Genomic DNA, 22,957 nt, shown 5'->3' with positions numbered 1-22,957 from the left:
AAATTTAATGAATAGAACACCTCTCCAACTGTTAAGCAGCAGAAAGATTAATCAGGCTTGTGTTGCAGCCAGTGGTACAGAAAGAAAACATTTATCTGGGATAGTAAATGGGTAAAAAATGGAAACAACACAGAGCAGCGCTACAGTACCTTATACAATATTACTATCTTTAGGCTTCTACTTTTAAACATGAACCTAGGAAAGTAAATATATTACTCTGTGCTTTTTTATTTTTGGCCCCTGATCCGTACATCCACTGAGGTAATAGGAATTACAGCTACAAATACATGAACATTTTAAAATAAAATCAAAACATTTGTACATATACAAATACTAGAACTATCATGCTATGCCTATCGCAGTACTATCATAAGTATTTACAATCTTTACCATAATAAATGACACATATTCTACATTTTGTTGAATCTTGTTGAATTTTTAGGCCTTGTACGTTATTTTTCCCATTAAGTGCACTTTGTTTTGTTTCTGTGTAACAAAAACAGTCCTTATTAATGTGTTTTTCCATTGTAATATGAAATTCCATTTTTGTAAATGCATGAGAAATGCATGGTGAAACACCACCACTGTTGCCCACTAGAGGGACACAACATAAAGTAAAACATCAGTCTTGAGGACCCTGAGCACTGCACCAAGGGCATTTTATTTTTCCTCACACCAACAACATACTTGCTTTAAGTTATGAACGGCATGACAGTTAACCTACAGGATAAGTGGAGTAATATGTATTATGTGGAAAGACCATACAGGCTAAAGTAGTGAGATCTGGCTGAAGTGGAAAGCTACAACTAGAAGCTTATTTGTTTAGTTGCACATTTCAACAAAAGCCCATTCCAACTGGACACCAAAACAACTGTTGCACATCATCTCAGTAGAAATTACAGCTGAAATAAATTAAAAGCCTCTCAACCAACCAGCACTTAAGTAAAATGAAAAAGAAGTTGAAAGGAAAGAGTACACTGTGCCCAGTAGGCTAAAACTAAATAAGATCCTAAAAGTATACAAACAAGAGCATCACTTTAAACCCCAAATAAATGTAGCACAAAAAGTAAAGACATTTTTGTTTGATAGATTATTTCTTTGTTGTAACAATGCTTCTTGACAACAAACCTTATAACGTTGGAAGCCTGTTAATTTACCTTTTAAATGGTGCTACATTTGTGAGGAACCTGCATTTGAGCAGCAGAGCTGAGTATGTGGGTTGTGCCCAAGAAAAAATTACCAAATCCTCTCTGCCCATTGCCAAACTGCTTATTCTGCCATTGACTAGTTTGGTGGATTGGATGATTGAAGTTTGAATAAACAAGACATATTGGCAATTTAACCATTTATTCATTTAACAAACAGGAGCCTCAGTAATGTGGGGATTTTATCTCTATATCTTTCTGCATTGAGATTGCCTCCAATTATGACAAGCCTCGTTTTTCCAGTTAAGGAGGTGCCACCCCATCACACTGCCTCCCCCAAAAGATGTTACTCCGTAACAAGATGTTAATCAGTGAAGCAATCAGCATAGCGGTCTCCGCGTCTTCTCAGCACTTTGACCCTACGATCTAACTGCCGTACGCAGAATCTGGACTCATCTCTGAACATAATGTTCCTCCACATGTTCAGGTTCCAGTGCACGTGTTGCTGACACCAGTGTATACGGTACTGACGGTGAAGGGCAGTCATGACAGGCCTCCTGGCAGCTCGATGACACTGAGATTGGCAGTCTGTTCTGTATACCATATCCGTACATATATTCCTGCAAACCTTTACTGCAAATCTGTAGAAGACAGCCTACGGTATCTAAGTGCTGACAGGGTGAGGAAACGATCTTTTTGGGGTATCGTCTTCTTGGGATGTCCACTTCATGGCCTGTCTCTGACATCCACCATTATATGGAACTTGGCCTTCACTTTGGAGATGGTACTATTGCTCACACCAAATAATGCCGCAACTTGGTTTTGCGGAGCAGCAGCTTGCCCTATTTAGATTAGTCAAACGTGGCATGCCGATTCCTGGAGCAGACACCTACTGACCACTGTTGCAGGGCTCATGCTTATAGGTGCTGCCATTTACCTGAACCTGAGGGTTCCAGAATCTCAAAACAAGTGTCAAAAGCAACAGCAAGATAAAAGGGAAATTAACAGACTCTCCAACAGTATAAGATTTATTGGCAAAAAGCACTGTTACAACAAAAACATAATCGACCAAACACAAATTTCCACACTTCCACACTTTTTGTGGTAAGTTGAGTTGTTTCTAGTTTAGAAAATGCATGCCTTTTCTGGCATAAAAATAGTTAATACAAACAGCAGAATACACATGTCCATCCAAGCCCTAGCAAAATCAATAGCAAATAATGTAATTTCACCAAATAATATAAAAAACAATAAACTTAATAGACTTAAACTTGGCCGATTTTTCTTTTATTCCTGGTTCATCAGCTAAACATCTTGGCTTCATAATTGATTCAGATTTATCATTTGACCAACATATAGCTACTATTACTAGGACAGCCTTTCTACATCTTTGGAATATTGCCACGCTAAGAAATGCCTTATCTCTACATGATGCGGAAAAATTAGTATATGCTTTTATTACCTCAAGACTAGATAATAGCAATGCACTATTGTCAGAGACACAGTCTTAATCTTTGAGTCTAGGCTGAAAAATCATCTGTATAATTCAGCTTTTGGTAATTAATGTTTCCCTTTAAAAAGAGGTTGCAAATCCAGGGGTTCATAGACACAGGGAATTGTAGTATACTGGAGCTGTCATCTCGCTGCTTGCACGCGATCATGCAATCACCTTGTGGACGGTGAAGCAGATGGATGCTACTGTTTATCTTTTTACCTTCTCTGAGTAAATAGCTGCCCACTCATCCGGCCTGATCTGTTACAATACTGAATGCTGGGATCCCCTTTACCTGCGTCAGACCAGCTGCCACCCACCAGACTGACCACTAGGCACCCTTGCCACCCATGTCAGACCAGCTGTCCACCCACCTGCCACTGCTATCTGCCTGATGACAATGTTAAAATCTACATGGACTCTTAACTATCTGCCACTACTAATATTACCATTATTAACTATCATTACTCTCATTATTCTTACCATCACTACTATAATTATCTAACTATCTACTACTATTAACCTATCCTATATTATGATTATTATATTATGATATTATGATTATGTTGCACACCTGAGCAGTAGAATAGTCTTATGTAGTGGTATGGTGATTTTTATCTATCCATAATTTACAATTAGTTCTGATCAGAGGAGGATGGGTCCCCCTTGTGAGTCTTAGTTCCTCCCAAGGTCCACCTACCAAGGTCAGCTAGAGCATCTAACATCGGGCCAACGTCATATCAACATCTATCAAACAACAGATTGAGAGGTAAACATGTACTGAACACAGTGCACAAAATTCAGCAGGCTAGCTATTAGATAGTAACATTTATTTGACTTTTGCCAACATTACTTGGAGTGTTTGAACTCCAGAACTGTAGGGGACATTTCATTCTGTAAGACAGAACTAAACACACTATGGATGATCACAAGCAGTTTTTGTTTTTGTTCTCTGTAGCTACCAAGCTAGCAGGTGCTAAATGCAGTGTTTCTGAGTATACGCAGATAATCCAAGGCTCTCTTCTCTCACCAAGACTCTGTTTTCCCTGCTCCTAACACCTGTTCCAAAATATCAGCTCATTAACAATCCCATATGGAGCCAGTTGGGTGTGTTAAAGCAGAGAAAATACAAAAATGTGCATAGTAAATGTAAAATATGTGAATATATATATATGTTCTTCCTTTATCTACATGGCACATTTTATTGGTCATGTTAATGCAAGGCAAATTTAACAGCCACAGAGCACACCGCTGATAAGGCACGTAGGTTTCAGATTTAAGTGTTGAATTTTTTGCTGACAGCTATTTGCTATGTGTTGCCAAGTTCCTGGCCTAATACAAGCAAAGGATTTAATGATCTTTCATCCTGCATATTGTGTAACACACAGGCCAGGACTTGGCCTATGTTGATCATCCTGCACATCATGTAATAAAAATTCATTAGAGTCATTATGACATGGTTGTATGACTTGTCTTTCTATTGATTCAAGCCTGCCATCTATGTGTTAAAATAAACTCCTATATGTCGGAAAATCCCTGTGTTATATAACTGTGTATAATTATGTAATAACGAATGTTGGGGGGATTTATAAGAAAAACATCCGCCTCCAGTCTTCCATTATCACCATGAGAAAGATATGGTGTGTTTTCATGTGTGGCCATGTGTGCATTTGCCCTGGTGCCTTTCTGATGCAATACTTGGCTGGAGTTGGGAGGTGTGGTGCCATTGTATTAACGACTCATTCTCCAAATGTGCTGGCTCACCATGACATTGTAGAAGACTTCATATTAATGCTGACCAATCAGATTTAACTCTTTTTTTGGTGTGTATTTGTGTCAGTATTCGTCCCCATGTCTGATTTCTAGCAGTCTTGCTTTTTCATGACAATCATTTCCGCTTCCTGTCTATAAAGTCATGCTGAGGTTTAAATTTAAGTTGTTTTTATCAACTTTTGATAATAGGCTACTGATAACGCATCAGTTGGTATTGAACCAGTGCCCTGCATTATCTACAATGCCTTTATCTACAAAGCCTTGTGCTTAAATTACTTAAAGTGTCCCACCTTACACTGTAAAGTGTCCCAACTTACCTGATTCACCGTACTGATGCAGTAAATATTCTGTTTATTTATTTTACAGCAGTGATATCAATTATGCTTATGCTTCTTGAAATATGTCTTTCTAAATGATTATATAAGTTTGTGTCAGGCTTTGCAAAAGTCTATTTCCAAAGTCTCTTTCTTGTATCTGTTTATGTTAAAAACAACACTGTATATCAGGCCCTTACTTTAGCTTACTATAGCACATCAAGCACCAGAGGGAATCCATGACCTTCCTTTTGCTAACGTCAGGGCCTGAGCTGGTGGAAGCCAAAGTCGACTGAACAGCAGTCATCATGTGCTTTGTCTGTATACAGGCCACTGATAACAAGCAAATTAAGTTTTTTTGCCATGACCGCCATATCCTATCTACAAATGCAGCGTCACTGCATTTGTAGATGCTTTATCATAGCAAACTGAAGTCTAACAGGATGAAAAGGGGGCTATAATTTCCTTGTCTCTGCTATCTTGATTATTAGAGGCTATGCTAAAGCCAGACTTACAGCAGCAATCTACCTGAGCCCAAAGCACTTGGGGAAAATAGATAAGGAACACAGTGGCAGAAGAAAGCTCCAGGGCTACGAATGTTATTTCTTACATAACTGTTTTCTGTTATTTTTTACCAGGCTGATTCACAATGGCAATCCATTTTGGTAATTTAATCAGAAGCACTGGTCATGGACATGGAGTCCCTTTTGCAAAGGACAGATCATACCTTAAATGGATAGATCGCTCAATCCAGGTATACTTTAGTACAGAAATGGTTGCAGGGCCTAACTGATTATACAGCCTGCTCTGAGGTTAAATGCACCATTAGAGTGGAAGTGAGTTAGAAAGGTCTATAACTGAGCTAGTTTGTGTCCAACATGTGTTAGCAAAACAGTACATTACATTCACGTCACACCAACACAGATCATTTGAAACTGATTACACTATATTTACAAATATGAAAATAATACTCTGAAAATAAACATTGGAATAACTGTCAACATAATAGACCTACATAACTGTGGTAAATGTTATAAATAAAAGGCATACACAACACTATAGGGTGCATTCAAGTTAAGTGGGACATCAGGTAGGATACTTAAGCTGAATGGCACAGAGCTTTTGTCAGTCAATGACAACGAATGCTGCCTAAATATTCAGGGTGTGAGTTGAAAATAAATAAATGAGCTTGATTGATGTTGATTCACAATGGTAGGTCCACCGTAGTTAACGTATTTGTTCATAACATTTTCAACAAGGGCAAATTAATTATCAAAATAGCAGCAAGTAATAAATAAAATAATAAAAACAAAATTAAAGAAATAAAAATAAAATAAATTACAAAAAGACGTAATATTATCTTTACTGTAATTTTATCATAATATAATTAAGTAATCAATTAAAATATATTGCAAGGCTCAGATGTTTGGAATGGAAGGAATGTCATTACTCTCCTAAGGCCCTCCTTGTTCACTTTACACGACCGCCCCCTTTCGCGGCCGGGAAACTGAATATAAAGGGGCGGACAGACTGAATCCCTGAGAGTCCCTGACCGGCACACGAGTCTTGTGGAAGAGAAAAGCTCCAAGCAGCAAACATGATGAACGGAGAGATTAACGGCTTTCACAACGCTCTTATCGACGAGGACTGCTTTCTGTTCACCTCGGAATCCGTGGGAGAGGGACATCCAGGTAAAAGTCTCCACGATACTTTTTGGACGAGGTTCAGAATCGTGTTCGCTATAGGACCACGTGTTCTAGCGAGAGTCAGTAATGCGAAGTACAGTAGCATAAAAAATGATTTAGTTTATTTTCAGCTTTGATTATAGCTAGATAGCAAAAACATGCATGTAGCTAGGTGCTAGTTCAAAGTCGGTATAGCTAAGTAACAGTTACAGAAATGAGGAATACACAGTGTGGCTAGAGCTAGCCCGGTTAATTCAGCGTAAATAGAATAAAAAACACATTTAAAGGCCACAGCCTATTTAAAAAATGAACGCGATACTGATTTAGTAGAAGAATCTAAAAAGGTGCATTTTGTTCGTGCATTACGGTTCAGCTGTAACCACCTTATACGCCTGTGTCACTGCGGGCTAAGAGCATGGCCTACAGCCTACAGTAGTCAAGGACATGGCTACCGCAGGAGAGAAGAACCCCATCAGCACCTATTTCCCCACTTCTGATTCAGTTGAAAGTTGGATTTTACAATGTGGTGTTCATGTATACACGAACGGGATTAAAACCGGCCATTACGATACAGCAGACGTAGAGCATCTTTATCGTAGAGTATCTAAGCTCAAACGCCTGTATGCATTCCTTAGTTTTGTTTGTTGCCAGTAAAGCAATAGTAATGATTAACATTTTATGGTTTTATTAAAGCATTATACATGTAAAATCTAAGTCTAGGTGTTTTTTTTAGTTATGGAGAATAGCCTGTTTTGTGGTTCATAGATCTGCACACTGAGACTGACTCTAAATGTTTTATTTTACAGACAAGATTTGCGACCAAATTAGTGATGCTGTGCTCGACGCTCATCTTAAGCAGGACCCGGATGCCAAAGTAGCATGTGGTAAATAAATAAATAAATAAATAAATAAATAATGCAGACTTTTAATATACCAAACCACTGTGGCTCTTGGTATGTGTATTAGTTCTAAGCACTTCACCCCCCCCCCCCCCCCCCCTTCAGAAACTGTAGCCAAGACGGGAATGATCCTCCTGGCGGGAGAAGTGACCTCTCGTGCCAATGTGGACTACCAGAAGGTTGTCCGTGACACTATCAGACACATTGGCTATGACGATTCCACAAAAGGTTGGTGTGTTAATACACAGTAATACACAAGCACAGTGTGTTTTGGCCTCTGTAACAAGCCTTCACGTAGTTGCAGTACTATGATCATGTCCTGTGCTTGTGGGATAGTTAATAGATAGTGGTAACATGCAAAGCCTAAAATTATGTTATCACTTAGTCAGCACATGGTACAGCCAACTGTTCATGCATAAACTAAAACAAACATTTGAACTCATAGGCTTTGATTACAAGACCTGCAATGTGCTGGTGGCTTTGGAGCAGCAGTCCCCGGACATTGCCCAAGGTGTGCACTTGGACCGCAACGAGGAGGACGTTGGTGCCGGGGACCAGGTCAGTCATTGCTTCTTGGGCAGGGCTATGGATAAGCAGAAAGCTGCAGTTCATTACTGAAGCATGCAGTACAGTGTAATTTTCTCATGCTCTCAAATGCTGTGCTGTACTTTAGGGTCTGATGTTTGGCTATGCCACTGATGAGACCGATGAGTGCATGCCTCTCACTATCGTCCTTGCCCACAAGCTCAATGCCAAGATGGCAGAATTGCGCCGCAACGGTGTTCTACCCTGGCTACGACCAGACTCCAAGACCCAGGTGAGCTCACCTCAAGCTCTTATCACAGTTTCCTCCTCAAAGTGTAATCTAACAGTTGCTTTCTGCTGATGTTGGACTGGTGATGGATTAGTGATGCTATTTTTCACATAGCATTCCTACCATACCTAGCAACAAAAGACTGGAAAACAGCTTCAGCTCAGTGCCACACGGTGACTTTTGCCAGTTCTAGTTTCTGCCTAGCTGCAGGATTTAAGCAGCTTCAAGGAAGGAAAGTAGTTGTCTGGGCAGTTTATACTCCGTGTTCCTTGACTCTATTGTAATCAAAGTCGTGACCCTTCTTTTTTCTAATCCACTCAGGTGACTGTGCAGTACAGACAGGACCGTGGGGCAATGCTGCCTGTGCGTGTCCACACCATAGTTGTCTCCGTACAGCACGACGAGGACATTTGCTTGGATGAAATGCGTGATGCACTGAAGGAGAAGGTTGTCAAGGCTGTCGTCCCTTGTGTGTACCTGGATGATGACACTATATACCATCTGCAGCCCAGTGGCCGTTTTGTAATTGGGGGACCTCAGGTAGTTTTTTTTTTGTGCTTTCAACTGTTGCAGTTACATAGAAATAGCAAATAACAATAAAAACAATAAGATGCCTGTGTGACAACACAAATAACACATGATCAAATGGATATACATTCTGTTAAATCTGTCTCTTGAAAAAACCTGGCACTCTTTAATGGTTTTTAAAATATAGAAAACATTTGATTAAACTGCACTTTTCTGCTTGCAGGGTGATGCTGGCTTAACAGGTCGCAAGATTATTGTTGACACATATGGAGGCTGGGGTGCCCATGGTGGAGGAGCTTTCTCTGGAAAAGACTACACCAAAGTGGACCGCTCTGCTGCCTATGCTGCCCGCTGGGTGGCCAAATCTCTGGTCAAAGCTGAGCTGTGCAGACGTGTACTTGTTCAGGTAAGAAGTAGGTGGTGAACACACTCTGGTAATATTGACTTAAGTATTAAGTAATACTATAAATGACAGAGGTTTTTCAGAAACCATAACATGAGCTTTCTTACAGGTGTCCTATGCCATTGGAGTGGCTCATCCTCTGTCCATCTCCATCTTCCACTACGGCACATCCCAGAAGAGTGAGAGGGAACTTCTAGACATTGTAAGAAAAAACTTTGACCTCCGCCCAGGAGTCATCGTGAGGTAAAAAAAAAAACATCATACAATAATAAAGTTTTTGGAGGTCATGTCCATTCTCCTCAGCTAGTTGCTAATCTTTCTGTAGGAGCTGAATCTAAGATGGTTATTTCTTTCCCATAAAGTGCACCATGTAGGGTGTATATGGGGTAAAAGTTTTTGTCAAATAGTAGCCATTTTGGATTCAGCCTCTCTCCCACTTCTCTTCTCTTCTTTTTCTTCAACCTTGATGGCTGAGATCAGGGATAATCAGGGATCTTTCACTAATTCAGAGCTTTGCACCTTTTTGTGACTCTAATGCTAAAAATCACCACCTAAATATATAGTGGGCTCCACACCTAATGGGATTGCATGTAATTGAATTCATTTGAATATGTATAAACTGATTAGAACTTGTGCCCATTTTATACTTCTAATACTAAATCAGACTGGTAAACCGTTTGGTAAACAGCTGGTTATGTATGTGAACTCATTAGCACACAGCCTGTAAATGGCTGAAGCTTGCTAGTTAGTTAGACATTAGGTTTGCTTTCTGCTTTCTGTGTCTTGTATGCACTGTCTATGTTGCACCATGGTCCTGGAGGAACGTTGTTTCGTTTCACTGTGTACTCTGTATGTAGTTGAAATGATAATAAACCCACTTGACTTGACTTGACTTGCTTTGAGCTGGTGCTTCGGCTCAGGTAAGGAACAGGAACACGTAAGTTACCCTTTCCTGACTGCTGGCTGGCTGTGATTTGTGCTCCAAAACTGTCTGTTTGGTGGTTGTGGGCATTGCTCATGTCTTTGACGGTTGCTAAATCCACTGGCCTGTGTGTTCCAGGGACCTGCAGCTGAAGAAGCCCATTTATCAGAGGACGGCCGCCTACGGACACTTTGGCCGTGACTCCTTCTCTTGGGAGATTCCCAAAAAGCTGCAGTACTAAACTGGTGTCAAAATTTTTCCCCCTAGGCCTGCTGACGTACCCTACAGAGAAGTCTGCATGGCACAAAGGGAGGAAAAGTTAATCAAGATTAATTTGCACAATGATTTTTTTTTGTTTGTTTTATGCAGATTTTAACCAACCACTAAAAGGCAAGCATTTGGCTTTCAAATTAGCTTTAGAAAAGCCTTCCTACTGAAGGCTAAATTCTAACACATTAACTTTTAACATTTTTTAAAACAATGAACGGTTTTGTCAGTTATTTTCTCTTAATGATATGATGCATGTACAAACGTGCACACAGCTTGACTAAACCAATAATGAACCTGTTTTCTCATCCTACTCTGTAAGAGTGGGGTTCCAAACAGTATATCAAAACTGTTTATGCATTATTTATTTGTGCTCCTACACTTTATATGTGTATTTTAAATAGGCTGTACTTTGTAGGGCAGCTATTTGCGAAGGCAGCGTTTTAGTTTGTAACTTCTTTCCAGTGGTCTTGCGTGGTTCCAAAGTGTACTACAGAAAAACTTTGGGTTCCAGCCACAAGGAGGCCACTGGCTGCTGTAAGAGCTATGTAGTGCCATTTTTGAGTTTTTGGTGCTTATTCTCTTCATGATATTCACTTACTGTTAATCCCCTCCCTAATCTTACCCCTTACTTAGAAAGACTGCAACGTTTGGCTGGTGTTGTACAGAGAAACCAGCTTTGTTTACATGCAGTCTCTCTCTCTCTCTTTCTCATTTAATGTTTACTTCTATTTCACTTTTTTTAATGAATAAACCTTTTCATTCTTACAAATGCTCAACATGTCTTATTCATTAAAACATGGTAAATGAACAACTCATTCATAATAAAAAAAATAATCCCACAGTTATTACTGTGTTCCAAAAATGTAAGGGTGGGGACTGAGCTGGAGCATATAAGCAGAGAAAGTGATCTGGCTCTTGCTATAAAAGTAAACTGCCTTAAATGTCAGGACATGTTCCAACACTTAAACAACACGGCTTGCATTTAAACATGTGATTAGCCTAATGTGAAACTTGAATTTCAGACTTCTTGGAATAAATTGTCAAGAGAAAGAAAATATCACACTGGTATACAAATAAGTATTTTAATTTATTATAAAATGTGATCCTCATCCAAGTCAAGTGTCTTGATAAATATAATGTGCCTAAAATAATAACAAAAAAATATAATCTTGCAGGTCTTAATTGAACACACACACATTCAACATTCAAGGTGGTAGTGGAAAACGAAAGTAACCCCCTTGGCAGCAATACCCCTTAACCAGGTTTCCAGTTGCTTTGGATCAGACCTGCACATTGTTCAGGAGGAACCGTAGCACATTCTTCCTGGCAGTACTGCTTTAGCTCTGTCATGTTCCTTGCAAGTGTCATGTGTACGGCTCTTAAGTCAATCCATAGCATTTCTATAAGGTTGAGATCTGGGCTCTGACTTGGAGGCAATGTAGGGCTTTGTGTGTTAATAGAAGAATTTTATAGTCAATACAGAATTGAACTGGAAGCCACTGCAGTGCTGATAAAACTGGCTTGATTTTTTTTTTTAAGTTATGTGTATCTAGCATTTCACATTCTTTACACAGTCCTCATGGCAGTTCCTGTGATTCCAACCATATTCTCTAACCTTTCTAAGAGAATAGTGTGATCTAGCGCATCAAAGGTTGCACTGAGGTTGAGTAGCGCTAATAAGGATACATAATCTTGATCAGATGCAAGAAGGAAATTGTTTGAAATCTTCAGTAGGGCTGCCTCAGTGCTATGATAGGGTCTGAATGCAAATTGGAATGTCGTTCTTTTTCAGGTATGAGCAGAGTTGTTAGGCCACAGCTTTTTCTCAGATCTCAGAAATGTTAGAAAGTTAGAAATGGGTCTGTACACTAGGATCAAGATTTGTTTTTTTATCATTGGTTTTATGACTGTTAATTTAATGGTTTTGGGTCAGCCTTAAGCTAAAGGACGAATTTACTATTGTTAAAAGAGGTCTGATTATAACTGGGTGTACTTCATTTAGTGTTTTTAAGGGACTTAGGTGAAATTTACAGGTTGTACAATTTGCAGAGAAGAGAATTTTCTTTAGTTCTGGCTGTGGAAGTGGGCAGGCATGTTTGATTTAATAAGGAGGGTTGGGTTTGTTGTCTAATATTTTCTATTTTATTATTGTTTTATTATTATCCATAAAAACATTGCTGATTAAAGTAGCTGGAATCAGACGTTCATTATTGGCCTGACTTTTAGAAAGTTTTGAAAAAAATTATTGAGTTTAGCCTAATAATGTAATGGATGGAGGTTTTGATCATGCATGGTTCATCAGTACAGTACACAGCTACTGGTTCTGTCTTCCTTGTTATTTTACATTAACATTTGATGTTTGAAATGACTTTATACAGAAATGTCTTTCAAATGTAGTTAATTAGCCAAGACATATCTGTCTGACACAGTCTGACATATCTAAAAGCTGTGTCCATGACTAATGTTGTTTAGTGGTTAACATTGTGCAAAAACAGCACACCAAGCCACACCACACAGTTTGTGATATTTGTACTTCACTATTTGTTCATTCTTGTACAATCCAACAAGATCAAACTACATCAAATTCCATTTAGGCCCCATCAGACTGGATATTTCCTCTTGCCAAATCTGCTGCCATGACTTTATCTGGATATAGTACATCCAGGCTTTTTCCAGTGAATGCTGGATGATAGGTAACAAGCATAAATAGCAAGGAGCCATATTCAGGATCTGCTCTTTAGCAGTACAGTTCCACTCTGACACTGTACCAGTGTAACACCATGAATAATCCTTGAGATCAAATAACTACTAAACAGAGTGTCAGCCATTGATTTCTCAACTTGAGGGGGTGTTCCAGGGAGACACTCCCACCACACACCTATCAGTTACTTGGGTTTTTTTTAAACTTGCATTATACAGTCATGTGTACTGTACTAAGCGGTAACACACGGTTGGTTACATAATTGCTACATAGATCATTTTAAACCCCATGAACTCTAAGTCAGGTTTATTGTTCATTTGTGAAGCGCTGTTTTAGAGAAACCTAATGAACCAGGCGTCTGAAGAGTCAGATAACATTCTGAATTGATCCAACTGCATTTTTGAATGATTGAATTATTCTGAAATTTATAAACATCAGTGGACTTAAATGACATATGTAGTCCACATATGAAAAGGGGTTTATTATATTATTAATATTATTTCCACATACAGTTCATATAAATGACAAAGCTACTTAATGTCATGGGTTGCGAAACCCTTTGGTAACTCCACTGTAAAACACAGCAGTTGCTGACCTTGACAATCAGCACCAGTCAAAATGTTCACACACTGCTGAATGTTGCATCATGCATGCATGGTTTTGAGCATGTAGGACTAGCCATGAGTGTGCAGGACTAAAAGGAGGTAAAAATGAACTTTAAATGACCTGGAACTGCTTATTACTGACTCTATATCAAGCATTTTTGTACACACGAAATATAAATAGACTAAAATTTGTGCACTTGGATTTGCAATGTAGCAGTGTATACACACAGGTGATTATGATCATTGAGTACTAGGTCTAAAATGCTGTTTGTATTGGCCCAAACTTGACTGTACACTTTAGAGGAGAAAACATATATACATATACACTGTAGCTCAAACCTGTTAACTGCTTTATATAAAGATGGTACTAACTGTAAGTCACTCAGGGTGTACCACCTGTGATTACTTGAGAGAAAGAACGCGGTGTGTGGTGTACTTCAAGATTGCCCCAATCAAGTAGACTAACCATCCACATCTGCAGGAACATGACCTTCTAATGTACCAGAGACACAACAAATCACACAAATTTTAGCTGACTACCTGATATCATCTACCCCCCCCCCCCCCTCTGCAACACAAAGCTAGGATCAAACCAGTGGTCTTGCACCTATAATGCACAGATAATCACTAGTGCAGTACCAAAAGTTCAAATAGCCCTCCAAGTGTGTTTTCAAATGCTCCCCATTTCTTCTACTTTAGGTTCCAGTAAGTGCATAACTTTGTGTATCTACAGTATAATTGTCAGCTTGACATTTCTGTATAATATGTAACTTCACTGATTCAAAAATAAATGTCTCAATGTTTTAGTAAACTCTGTTGCTTCTATAAAACCACATAAAACCTGCAAACAGTTCTTATTCATTAGTCACGTCCTCTATCAGGAAACAAATGGAAGGCAATGCAATGTGTCAAACTTCTCTCATGATTTTGTATAAAATGTTGAAGATAATTCAACCGTATTCTAATTATTGGTCAAATCTGTTATTGGGATATTGAGGGAATATCCTATGTAATTTTTCATAAACACTCCATTTCCATACTTGAAATTCACTCATAATTATAGTGTGTGCCATGTACAAACATTTACTTTGGCCTAAAGGACTTTTTTTTTTTTGCTCAGTAGAGTGGGTTTGACTTTAAATACTGTGTTTGAATGTATGTCTAACCAAGACAGTTTTCTGCATTGCATGTTGGAAAAAGGAGGGGGAAAGAATCTGTAGCAGTTGTAACATATTTGTACTGCATTTGTTTAGTAAGATTAACATAACTTGTGCTAAGGTGGATACTGTTATGTTGACTGTAGCGGCAGCCTTAAGAGCTCAAAACCTTGAAGAGACAGTATACAGTAAAGAACTGTTGCTTGATCCATCTGCAAGATAGACAGGACCTTCTCTGACCCCGCCCTACTTCTGGTTCACTGCCCTAAAAGCTGTGCTCAGCACCAGCAGTTAGCATGCCTGTTTTCTTGGCAGAGCCTTTAGGAGGTGTGGCCCATTACAGGAATGCTTCAGGGGAGGATATGTGCTCTATAGTGGTCTGTTCTGCATAAGTATAAATGCCAAGTTATGTAATGTGCCTCCATAAGGCTTTTTTCAATGTGCAGAACAAAGTGTTACAGATCTGATAATTACATAAATAAATTTTCTAATTGTATTTGTTTCCTAATCATATCAGGAGGAGCAACTTTTTAAATAAGCGTCCACATTCCCTAGGATAATTAGTTTGCTGTGCATGAAATCGATACCCTACTTCTGCATCAGATTGAGTATTCAGAGTTCAATCAACAGTATCAGAACAAAAAGGGAGAAGGTCTTGGCTTCACAATGTTCTTAGCCTTCTGACCTGTATGCTAATGAAGGCACAAAGAAGAAACGACTCAGATGAAGCCTCGAAGGACCACCGTGCACATGGTAGGGTGTGTGACTGACTGAAAAATGTCAGACCAGGATTTGGGCGTCCAATCAGGATGCTCAGATGACATGAGGGTGGAGCCTAGGTGCATGGGAATACAGGACTTTCAGTTTCCGTTGACTCCCACAGGGAGGATTACGTGTTGAGGGGATAGGGGTACTAGGGGTGGGTGACGAATTCATTCACAGATTAACAATTGTACTCTGAACCAGAAGCTCGAAACTCATTGGTAATGTTCTCTCCAGCTTGAGTCTTAAAGTAATCAGAGCTTCTGAGGAAAACCGCGGGTCACGATGTCTATAAATTGTTCAGCACATTGGTGACTCCAACACGGTATAAAAATGCTTAGGTAGGTTTGGTGAAAACAGATCAACTCGGTGAAAGGCAGTTTCTCTCAGTGCCACATTGTAATTTCCCAAACCTGACAAACCAAACTCTGATTTGGCAAGTTTTTAGGGCCTTCTTGAGTCAGGTGAGTCGCGCTCGGGGAAATAACGAACTGTTACATAACACGTTGGACAGCATCACATCCAGGACAGAACCGCATTAGCTACCAAGCACACTTCTGCATCTGATTTATTAAGACCAGCAAATGCTGCCCCCTGCAGTGTGACCTCCGCAACAACACGCTCAAAAACATAAGATTGGACTATTTTAGGAAGTAGAAATGGAGTTGCTCTTAATTGCATCTCGAATTAAGACATTTTTATAAAGTTACTTAATAGTTTTAAAAGAACATAATTATTCCAAGGCCAATCAAGTCAAATAAAAGACCAAGTCCAAGTACCTGGTATCTGTTTTAGTTAAAGCAAGACAGATCCCACATTACCAAGTTCTTACTTTTTTGTTGTACATTCAAATAGGGTCTTTGATATCAGTCAATACATGTCATACATGTCAGTTGACACAGTTCAACACATTTCTAGCAATTCTTCAAGTGTAGTGCTAAATGTTGGGACAAGAAGAATGACATAAAGTCCCAACAATTGTGAACCAGGTCAATAAGGTCTGAGGCCTAAAAGTTATTTTTTAAATCTTTTAGGTTTTACAGACTGTTGCTTGTTTCTCATGTAACTATACATGTATACAAAGTAGAACACAACTGACTGGAAAGAAAAAAAAGTGGAGGTTAGAAAGGGCCGTCAAAAAGGCATATGTGAAAGCCTCATATATCTTGGAGCATGCATTTTCTTGTCAGTCCAGTATGTTCAGTTCGAGGTTAGCCAAACATTTGGCAAAATAAATCTGTTGGAAAGTATGAGATCTGTGTACAGTAGGCTTTAGCCAACTGATCAGTAGTCAAAGAGATAAAAACATTTGTTTCATAGGCATCTAGTTCTTCGTTTCCTGCTATAGCACACCATGTTTACCAACCATAATACAGCAATTGGCAAAAACACAGAAACAAACCATCAAGCACGAGCCTTTAGCATACTTTATCTTTTAGCACAGAGAACATTGTTACAAAAATAAAAATCTCTTCAACCAAAAAAAGGCATGATGGGGGAAAAAAAGAAAAAAGTTGTCCAGTTGAATTTCTCACCATCGCTAGAAATAATTACATCCTTAGCAAAAGTTCAGTCATAACCTTTCTGGTGAAAATAAACTATGTAGGTCATCTATACAGCTGCAACTGAGAAGACGACCAGTCAGTCCTTAGCCTGATTCTGATTCAGTGTTGTGATGTTAGCACATTAAAGGAATATTAAGTTTACACAATCTTCCCTTTTCTGAAATTTTGAACTAGAGCTATGAGACTACAAGGCTAATGGAGGCATACCTTGCCAATCAGTAGAACAAACCTAAAGAAACAAACTTCAGATGTTGCCCGACTGGTTAAATATGGGGCAAAAGGACAACTATGCAAATTCCAATTTGCCCTAAAATATCCCTTTAAAGTGAAGAAAAACAAACAAACCAAAACACAAACACATGACTGAATGTGTATTCAGACCTATGACTACAATGATTTAAACATTTGATTGGTTTCTTTTTGCAGCTGATCCTGAGCTAAACCTTACAAAGACTGTAAAATTTTACTGTAGGGCTCCATATGTAAGGCTACATGATCCTGCCACATAAGCCTTTGAAGACAATGATTATATATCTACACATACATTTACAAAGTTGTGTCTATTACAGTGTCTGTTACAAATGCGGTTGCGTTCCTTTTGGCATTATTTTACCCAAGGAAGTTGTGTCAGCTAACATATACAGGCTTGATGAAATAAGCCTATAAGATTTATGTCAGTTGTCATGAAAAGCTTATTTATGTGTCATGTAATGTTACAACTGGTGCCCTACAGTAAAGTGTTACAGACTGTCCTGTACATTGTCCCAAGAAACTGTACAAAAAAGGTGAACTGTTTACATCAACAGTCTTTGCATAAAAACAAGCTCACAGGCCATACTCAATCCCCAGGCAGCTGGTTGAGATGTGACTGTTGAGTACTAATGATGTTTAATGTCTACCCAGAGTTTTATTCTGACGGTCACTGACAGTTCTGAGAGTATTTGCATCACATCACGTGTACCATACTAGCAACGGTTTACAACTCGTCTCATGTAAAAATGAGATCATCTCTACATTACAGACGGCGGCGCCCAGTTTTGTCGTATAACTTGCTCATTTCCACTTTTTCACACAGTCAACTGAAGTCCGGCTCAGTGTTGTGAATGCTACTTAGACTTCAGTAGTCTTTTTTTTTCCCTCCATCCATTCACCATGGATTCCATTTCAAACCTCAGCGTTTGTCACGCCGCTTATCCATTTCTTGTCCAATTCGCGCCAACAGTGCTGCCCTCATGGCAGTGTCCAGCACATTCTTTTCCCCCACCCTTTCAACCACACTTTCTGGCTCATCCTCCTGAAAAAAACAATTAAATTGAAATTAATTATGGAAAAGTGATGTTATGGTCACGATCTACACGCTTACCCCCAGAAAAGGACAATGGTGCTATAAACAGCAAGAGTTTATCCTGGTTTTGTTAGTGTAACCATCTCTACTGTCCATCTTAAATCCATACTGTGCATCTTAAAGTAGCTGAATGCATTTATTAGAAGGGATGTCCACAAACATTGACAATATATTCCACCATCATTCCAAGTCAAATAACCCTTTATCAGTACTATACAAACGGTTTCTTGCCAAAGCATATAATAATGGACAAAAGCATACCACTTAGCTACAAGCAAGCGTTAACCATTTTTGTCTAGTCTGTAATACAGTGCCAGAAATAAAGTAACTCTATTTAAGACTACATTAAGCCCTAGGGAACCTTAAGCCCTGTGTTTTTCCTAATCATCCTTGTGTGGGTACATGATACACATATCATCCCCATAAATAATGTTACAATAGCCAATAAGTTACTGAAACATTCCAATAAAATATGGAGAATGTGAGGTCCTAATCTTGCGTAAGCAGTACCCTAATCAATCATAAAACTTGATGTGGCTTGTTCCACCCACACGGCTTCAAAGCAAATTAGGAAAATGTTGCTGCAGGTTTAGTATAATAATTTAACCATCGTACAAACAGGTCATATTTGACATGTTCCCTTAGTCCCTAATTATTGCTTTACAGCTGCATGTTAACCTTGTTTTTATATCAACATCAATTGTTCTTGAGAACACCAGCTAAATGCTTGTTTAAACTGTTAATGTGAATTATTGAGTGTTACAGAGGTCTGAAAAGATTGGCCAAAAAAAGTCACAACTTATGTTCAATACAAAAAGGACAATTCTTAACAGGTTTCAACACGCTAAAATAATAAGTGAATGGTCAAGAAGCCAAATAAGTAGGGCACTACTTATTAATTATACAATTACGAATATATTAGTTAATGTACATACATTCATACATGTCTTTTTACTGCAATAATCTTATAATCTCTTTCATAAGTAACTTTTGTTTGAGAAACCACCATTGGGATAATGCCAATGTATCCTAGCCAACAGTGGTCATGTTATTGAAGTTCCAGCAAACAGGGATTTATTTTTTGCTGTCTAGACTTGGGACAACTGTATCAAATACCATGGAGACTGCATCATGCAAAATATCACATTTCGGCTTTCCCTCAATCTAAAGGTACATAACAAAAGACCCATACAGCGGTCTTGGCCCTTATTTACTATTCACTTTCTAGCTCATGCAGGCTAACAGTTTGGTGTCACACCTATAGCATGCCTGAGATGTTCATACTTCAAGTTTGAGACCCAGATAATGGCTCAAACAACAAAATTGTGTAAAACTGCTATGGTGTAGTGTTCTGCTACCACTGTGGTGTACAGCATCTGTAACCTAGCATTAACAGCTTTTGGCTGTAGTTCCCATTCTACCTTAGAAGACAACAGTGCCAAGAAAACACTCAAAGTAAAACTCAACCTAAATCTAATCTGGAGCCTGCTACCTGTTGACCTGGTTGGTATATGTTAAGGTTTTGTTTATGAAGCTGTAAAGAATAGTGTGAGTGTTCTTTATAGGAAACAGCTATTGATAAACATCAGTATTTTAAGCATTCAAGTTAAATACAATTTTAGAGTGAGTAAACGGCTTAAAAAAAAAAAAAGAATTAATTTCTCTTAAAAAAAAAAATTCCAAAAAACAAAAAACAACATCTTTTTTGACAGATAGGCAGGTGATGACTCATAGCATACCTTGTAGACAATAAATGAGGTTACATGGCCACTGTCGGCTTGATAGTCAAGCCAAAACAGTTCACTGCCTGTGCTCTCTTGCTCCGTGCTGGAACTGCTTTCATTCCATTCCTCTGCTTCCACACCAGCCCCAGGCTCAGAGCCATCTGAATATGAACATTAACACAGACAACATATTACTGAGAACCTCTCAAAGCAACAAACTTAAGTGTTGTTTCAGGTTTATTGGAAGGAGGTGATTGGGAAGATGGACTAGATAAATTCATGCACTTTAAACGGGTAAAGTTGTGCATTAGTGCATAATGCAAATTGTGCATACCCTGCCTATTTGTCAGCAAGGTGGACCTGCACATAATGCTGGGAAACGCACTGTCTATACTGGCATACTGATTTGGTGTAAAAATCTTGCACAGAATTCAGATGAGCATAAACTCACCCAAAACATGCTATTACTTTTTGAGGGTGGAGCTGTGTTATGGAAATGCAACATTGTGAAGCCTGAGCTGATAAGAACACATTTCTTCTGGGACAGTCTGGGACAGTATTTGGATATTAGTTTTTTTTTTTTTTTTTATCTGCTGCTACTGGTGCATTTTAAATTTTTGGTAAAAAAAATAAATGAATTGAGATACATAATACATGGTCATAAATACAACACAATATATATGGTTTTAGTTAAATCATTACTTTTTATATAAAATTAAGATGTTGTAGATTAGTTGAGTAATGGTTTTCTCCATATTAAGAACCACTGTTTATAGTTCTGTTTAATAGTTTCTAGTGCAATTTATTTTAGTTTGATCTACTTTCCAGAGTTGTAAAACATTTTTATACTTACTTTACCCATGAAACATAACTTAATTACAATCATGATACATATTAAAAACACCAAATGTTACTGATAACGTATAATATATAGTGCAAATTGGTAAAAAATATGTAAGTGAAAGAATGAAACAAAGCTCAAAGACAACAAAGACAAAACTCATCAATAAAACAAAAAGGCTCCAGCTCCTACTTCGAAGGCGAGGATGGTACACCTCTCGGTCTGGTCTTCGTGGGCGCCGGGGGGTGGCGGTGTGTCTGCGCTTCTGCTGTTCCTTAGCCTGCTTCACCTCTTTATCATAATCATCCCTATAAATGATAGAACACAAGCACTAAGAGCTGCTTAACAGCAATGCAACTTTTACGACACACCACGAATTGACAGGCCCAAAAGTTAAAACCTGCGATCAGCATTGGCTTTGAAAGCAGCCACTCTCACTGACGCGGTAACGTTTAGCCTGCAATTCCAGCTACTAATTTAAGCACTCAGCATGAAATGACACATAAGTTCCAGTTCCAGCGTCCGCTTCAGTGCGCTGCGCTAGCGAACTGTTAGCATTGCTAGCTCTCACCTGGCAATCTGATTTCTCCGAATGTGGTGCAGGAAACCATGATTCATATCCAAACGACCCCCGGGCTTATATTTGAGAGTTTCGCCCTCGGCGTTCTGCAAAACCTCCATGTTTCAGAGCTAGAGCCGAGAAAACAAGCCAGTTTGTAATACACAGAAACCTCTAACTGACTGCATCTTCTTCTTCCTTTACTTTTAAGGCGGACTGATCATTTTAAAGCGTTTGCTGCCACCTACAGACGAAGATGTCAAAAGCTTCCGCCCAACTTTCTTTTGCGCTAGCTAGCTACCTAAAAAAAAAAACTAAACAAGCAAACAAAAAAACAAATGATAAATGAATAATTCATTAATTAATAAATGTGTATTTGTTCTGTGTAGTTTTTTCTTATACTTATTTTTATTCTTTCTTTCTTTTTTTTCATTATTTTATTACTTATTTCTTGACTTTTAATGTTGCACTAAATAAATTTAGTAACAAAACTGGTCTCAATTATTTACTATAGCTTTGTGTTGGTTGTTTGGTTGGCTAAACTTGTGTATAGTGAATTGACTTTCAGCTTCCGTCTTTTCGTATTTGCGTGCCTTAATTTTGCATAATCTGTTAGCCATGTGGATCACATCCCATAATCAGTTCTCTGACGCCATAGGGTACAGATCACGTAATTGTAGCCACTACCTGAGAACTTGTAGAGTACTAGCGTGGCGGTATTATTTATTTATTTATTTATTTGTTTGTTTGTTTGTTAGCATGACTAGGAAGTTATATAGCTTTGTGGCTTATTCTGTTTTCAAGAGTAAGTCGAATATAAAAACAGCATGTATATAATTAAGGTTATAGGGCTTACTTGGCCCCACAAAAGTACACAGTATATGTAGAACAGGAAATAATTATAATTAATGATTAATAATATGAATGTGTAGTAATATTTGTAAGTTAACAGTATCTTATTTTATGCACGTTTATTTTATATACAATAAATCGATAAACCATTACATAAACCATAAACCATACACTTAAAGTGCAGTTTTACCCTAGAAGTTAAATTACAGTGTTAAGAGTTATTTTTTTCTTGCATAACAGTATTATGTAGATGTATATATTATATATGTAGAAAACCCAGACAGTTTTTAACGGTATACCGAGTGAGGCAGTATACCGCCCAGCTCCAGCACCACTTAATAATGTATTCAGGTTAGTTCAGACGCTAGAGAACACAGAACAAAAATCAATTTATCTCTATCATATATTTTACGCCTTTAAACTTCAGCTATAGGAATTGACTTTTGATGTTCCTTCAAAACATGGTTGGTGTGGCGCAACAGATAACACCACTATCTGCTCCTGAGCTTCCACAGCATTCCCAGATTCCCGGTCTGGGTGACTGTGGTGCTGTGCTACTCCAATAAGAGTCCTTGGGCAAGACTCCTAACACTGCATTGGC

The 22,957-nt window shown here is 38.5% G+C and overlaps 2 protein-coding genes across 2 annotated transcripts; one reads left to right on the top strand and one right to left on the bottom strand.

Annotated features, from left to right (window-relative positions):
* Positions 1-6,231: 6,231 nt before the first annotated feature.
* mat2ab (methionine adenosyltransferase 2Ab) lies at positions 6,232-10,967 on the top strand. The gene is made up of 9 exons (XM_072664517.1): positions 6,232-6,415; positions 7,216-7,293; positions 7,414-7,536; positions 7,754-7,866; positions 7,982-8,125; positions 8,444-8,662; positions 8,874-9,056; positions 9,163-9,296; positions 10,114-10,967. The coding sequence occupies exons 1-9, from the start codon at positions 6,322-6,324 to the stop codon at positions 10,214-10,216; spliced, it is 1,191 nt and encodes a 396-aa protein (XP_072520618.1). The 5' UTR covers positions 6,232-6,321; the 3' UTR covers positions 10,217-10,967.
* A 5,090-nt stretch (positions 10,968-16,057) lies between these two features.
* c20h2orf68 (chromosome 20 C2orf68 homolog) lies at positions 16,058-21,714 on the bottom strand. Its single transcript, XM_072665050.1, has 4 exons — positions 21,517-21,714; positions 21,138-21,253; positions 20,120-20,265; positions 16,058-18,329 (listed from the first exon to the last, which is right to left on the bottom strand). The coding sequence occupies exons 1-4, from the start codon at positions 21,624-21,626 to the stop codon at positions 18,207-18,209; spliced, it is 495 nt and encodes a 164-aa protein (XP_072521151.1). The 5' UTR covers positions 21,627-21,714; the 3' UTR covers positions 16,058-18,206.
* Between the last annotated feature and the right edge of the window lie 1,243 nt (positions 21,715-22,957).

Source organism: Salminus brasiliensis, chromosome 20 (genome assembly GCF_030463535.1).
Source record: "Salminus brasiliensis chromosome 20, fSalBra1.hap2, whole genome shotgun sequence".
In the NCBI taxonomy this organism is placed as follows: domain Eukaryota; kingdom Metazoa; phylum Chordata; class Actinopteri; order Characiformes; family Bryconidae; genus Salminus; species Salminus brasiliensis.
The sequence above is the reverse complement of the archived record's forward strand: the minus strand, read 5'-3'. Positions and strand labels throughout refer to the sequence as shown.